At 55.4% G+C, this 3,833-nt stretch overlaps 1 protein-coding gene across 1 annotated transcript; it reads right to left on the bottom strand.

Annotated features, from left to right (window-relative positions):
* Positions 1-211: 211 nt before the first annotated feature.
* On the bottom strand, positions 212-1,721 carry LOC306655669 (somatotropin; the record flags this gene model as incomplete). Its single annotated transcript, XM_079130325.1, has 5 exons — positions 212-412; positions 695-856; positions 990-1,106; positions 1,299-1,459; positions 1,712-1,721. The coding sequence occupies 5 exons, from the start codon at positions 1,719-1,721 to the stop codon at positions 212-214; spliced, it is 651 nt and encodes a 216-aa protein (XP_078986451.1).
* Between the last annotated feature and the right edge of the window lie 2,112 nt (positions 1,722-3,833).

Raw genomic sequence — 3,833 nt, 5'->3', positions numbered from 1 at the left:
TGGGTCTTGACAGAGCCCATCGCATCCCTGCAGTTGGTCTTCCGGGCCTGCCTCTTGCCCCACACCACCCACCTTCTGCTCTTAGTATGAAAACACCTGGTGAGACAAAATCATGCAACTTGATTTTATTAGGACAGGATGGTGGGTACTGGAGTGGCACTTCCCAGGGCAGAGGGAAGTGCTGGGGCAGCATGACACAGATGCCATGTCACTAGAAGGCGCAACTGCTTTCCACAAAGCGGCGACACTTCATGACCCGCAGGTAGGTCTCGGCCTTGTGCAGGTCCTTCTTGAAGCAGGAGAGCAGCCCGTAGTTCTTGAGCAGCGCATCATCACTGCGCAAATTGATGTCAAACTTGTCATAGGTTTGCTTGAGGATCTGCCCAGCCCTGGGGCTGCCATCTTCCAGTTCCTGCAAGGGGAAGAAAGGGCAGGAGAGGCCGATTCCCCCGGGAGCTCTGCTCTCCCTCTTCCAGCCATTTTTCTCCCTCACTCTGAGGCCAGAGAAAAGGTGGGAGGATTCAAAAGGAGAAATGAGGTCCTCCTGCCTCAAGCCCTGACTGGTAAAAAGAGAGCAGCAGCCTATCCGTCCCCAACCAAGGAGCCCCAGCCCTCAGCCAGGCCAGGAGGGTCTCCAGGCCCAGGCCGAGGTCAGCTCTGGCCCCAGGGTTGGGGATCCTGGTGCCATCCTCACCCGCATCAGGGCCTGGATGCCCTCCTCCAGGTCCTTCAGTTTCTCATAGACGCGGTCAGAGGTACCAAACACCAGGCTGTTGGTGAAGACCCTGCTGAGGAACTGCACAGGGCCCAGCCACGACTGGATGAGCAGCAGGGAGAAGCGCAGCAGCTCCATGTCCTGCAGGGGGAGGGCTGGGGTGTGACGGGGAGGCCTCTGCCTGGGCCTCCCGTACTCCGCCCCAGCCTGGGGGAGAAGGCTGTTGGGCAGGAAGGAAGAACTGTGTCCAAAAAGAGCCCAGATGGTCACTCACGGATCTCTGCTGGGCCTCATCTTTGCCCGTCGGGGCAGGGATGGTCTCTGAGAAGCAGAAGGCAGCCTGGGCGTTCTGGATGGAATACCGCTGTCCCTCGGGGATATAGGCACGCTCCTGGGGAAGCACCGTTCCAAAGTCGGAACTGGTGATCAGCTCTCATTGCTACTTTTTTGGGAACCCCTTCAGTGTCTACTCAGTTTCACTTGCATAAAAAGCCCTGAACCCCTCTATATCCTCCCATTGCTTCCTGGCGGGGGGAATCGCCCTTCCTGCCACCCCACCCAGTGCTCATCCCTGGGAGCTTACAAACTCTTTGTAGGTGTCAGCAGCCAGCTGGTGCAGGTGCTGGGCTCGAAGCACAGCATTGGCAAACAGGCTGGACAAAGGCATGGCTGGGAAGGTGCTGGCCTCCCGAGGCCAGGACAGGCAGAGCAGGGTGAAGGCCAGGAGCCAGGCAATCTGACAAGCTAGAGAAACGCAGGAGGGCCAGGAGGCCCTAAGCAGGGGCCACTCTGTCTAAGCCCCTAGAGCAGTACCTTGTCTTCCCACTCTCCCCAGGGACTGAGAACATTCTCAACATGGCCCAGTGTTGGGCTTTGATGGCTATACTCACATTAAAAAGCCCCAACTACCAGGGTTAGTGCCCCCATCCTACCTGCACAGACCCTGCATCTCCTCTCGGTCCATCCCATACCCAAAGAGGTATTAGGGGTGCTTACCTGCAGCCATTGCACCTGGGTGAGCTGTCCACAGAACCCTGGCAGTTTGAGGAGCTCAGCCCTAGGATCCTGGAGTAGGTCTCTTGCAGCCCCATTTATACCTGGTCCCTTCTCCCCCACTCCAAGGCCCCCACCTACTTTCTCTATACATTTATGCATGGGGGCGCTGATGGCTGTGCTGATGGATAATTTAGAAGCTTCTTCCACTCATCCTGTTCCTGCTCCTCGCTGGGGTCATGTCCCCCATCCTATCATCTCCTCACCACTCTGATTAGGCTTGTGATGGCTGTGCAGGGTCTCAGCGAGGGACCACCTCGTCCTTCCTCTTTTAAAAAAGTGGGAGGTGGTAGAGGAGAGTAGCCGGAGTCCAAGGGTGCTCTGCCAGAATGTCATTGTGGAATAGTCTGTCATGGTGAGGATGGCCCAATGGGGTTCCCCAAAAGGAAAAAGTGACTTTTTAAAATTTTTTTATTTTCTGTACTGAGGGTTGAAGCCAGGGCCTTGCACATGCTAGACAAGCTCCTCTCCACCAGGTTACATCCCCATCCCGTTTTATTTTTTATTTTGAGACAGATTCTTGTTAAGTTGCCAAGGCTGGCTTCAGACTTCCAATCCTCCTGCTTTGGCCTGAGTCTCTGGGATTACAGGTGTGTATCCCATAACATCGGGCTAGGACACCTTTCTGGAGAGCAGTACTGACCCCTTCCCACTCTCCAATGGTTCCCCTCCACTCACTGGAGACATGGTATGGACTGGGGATGGGGGCCAAGGACAGCCTATAGATCCTGGGGTCTCTGGCTTAGTTCAGCCCAATTCCAGTTTTGCTTTCTCTGCTCCTTCACCTGGGCCAGCAGAGCGGCGCTGGATGCAGTGCTAATATTGACCACTAGAAGGCACGGACCTCACATACTGACACCCCCCACACACAGTTTCTGGATCTCCCCCAAGTCCAGTTCTGTGGGGCAAAGGATCCAAACTTCAGGCATTGCCCCTGATCCTTGGACCTGCCACAGAGATGCAAACCAAGAAGCAGAAATCTCAAGAACAGACAGACCATAAGTGCTTCCTTCCATAGCCCTGAATCCTCAGTATCAAAGTTGACTTGAGTTTCCTCCCTGCATTGAAACTCAGAGTACAGCATCCTGAAAGATGCCCTCCAGTCATCATAGTCTCCTTTTCTTCCTTCTCCAACTCCTTTCAGTCTCTTTACAGAGCTCATCAGGTGAGGAGAGCCTGCCTGCTTGTCCTCACATTCAACCCCTAAGGCACCTGTGAATGAGATGGTATCATCACACCCATTCTTCAGAGGAAGAGACTGAGGCTCCGAGAGACCGACTTGCACAAGCCAATTCAGCAGAGGTGGCAGCTCTGCACACACTCTCTTCCGTGTGTTTCCTTGTCCAAAGCCCTATCCCCCGAGCAGCCTGGGTAGTGCCGCTCAGTTATTTGAGCTTCTAAATCCCTCTGAATGCTGGGATCCTGTCCCAAATCACAAGAGTGCCTTTACATCATTTGTCCTTCTGTAAGCAGCAGATTGTTCCCCCTCAATTTCCAGGTGAGGAAGTCCCAGGGGTACAGGTTTATGTGGGCACCTCGGAGCAGGGCAAGGAGAGGGTGCAGGGACGGTGCCTTTGGGCCTTCTGGGGCTGAGGCTGGGCTGGGGCTGTCTGGATGGAGTGCACCAGCCTCCAAGGCCCCCGGTGCTGATGGGAGGATAAGTCACGGCCCTTCAGTGCAGCGCCCTGCTCCTTGAGTCTCGGAGCATTTGGCACTCCACCACGTAGGAGAGTACACCCACTGGATAACCAACTATTCTGGAAGGTGGACTTGTTTAACGCCGGCACCAACATTGAAAAGGCACGTCCTGTGGTCTGATGAGCGAGAGCTCGGGCATCACCACTTCCCCATTTTTAGGACCAGAAGACAGAGCATCTTTCCTTCCGAGCATCCCCAAAGCGTTGCCCCAGCAGTGCCCCCCACCCATCATCCACCCTGAGGCCACCGGGATGCTGGGGTTGTTCTGCTGGTCGGTCTGGGAAGGCCTGGGACAGGGGCAGGCTCTAGGAAGATGGGGCCACACAGGGAAAGCAAGGATACCCTTTCCTCTCCTCCATCCAGCTCC

Source organism: Sciurus vulgaris (genome assembly GCF_902686455.1).
Source record: "Sciurus vulgaris genome assembly, chromosome: 3".
Lineage (NCBI taxonomy): Eukaryota > Metazoa > Chordata > Mammalia > Rodentia > Sciuridae > Sciurus > Sciurus vulgaris.
This window is presented reverse-complemented; position numbering and strand designations above follow the sequence as displayed.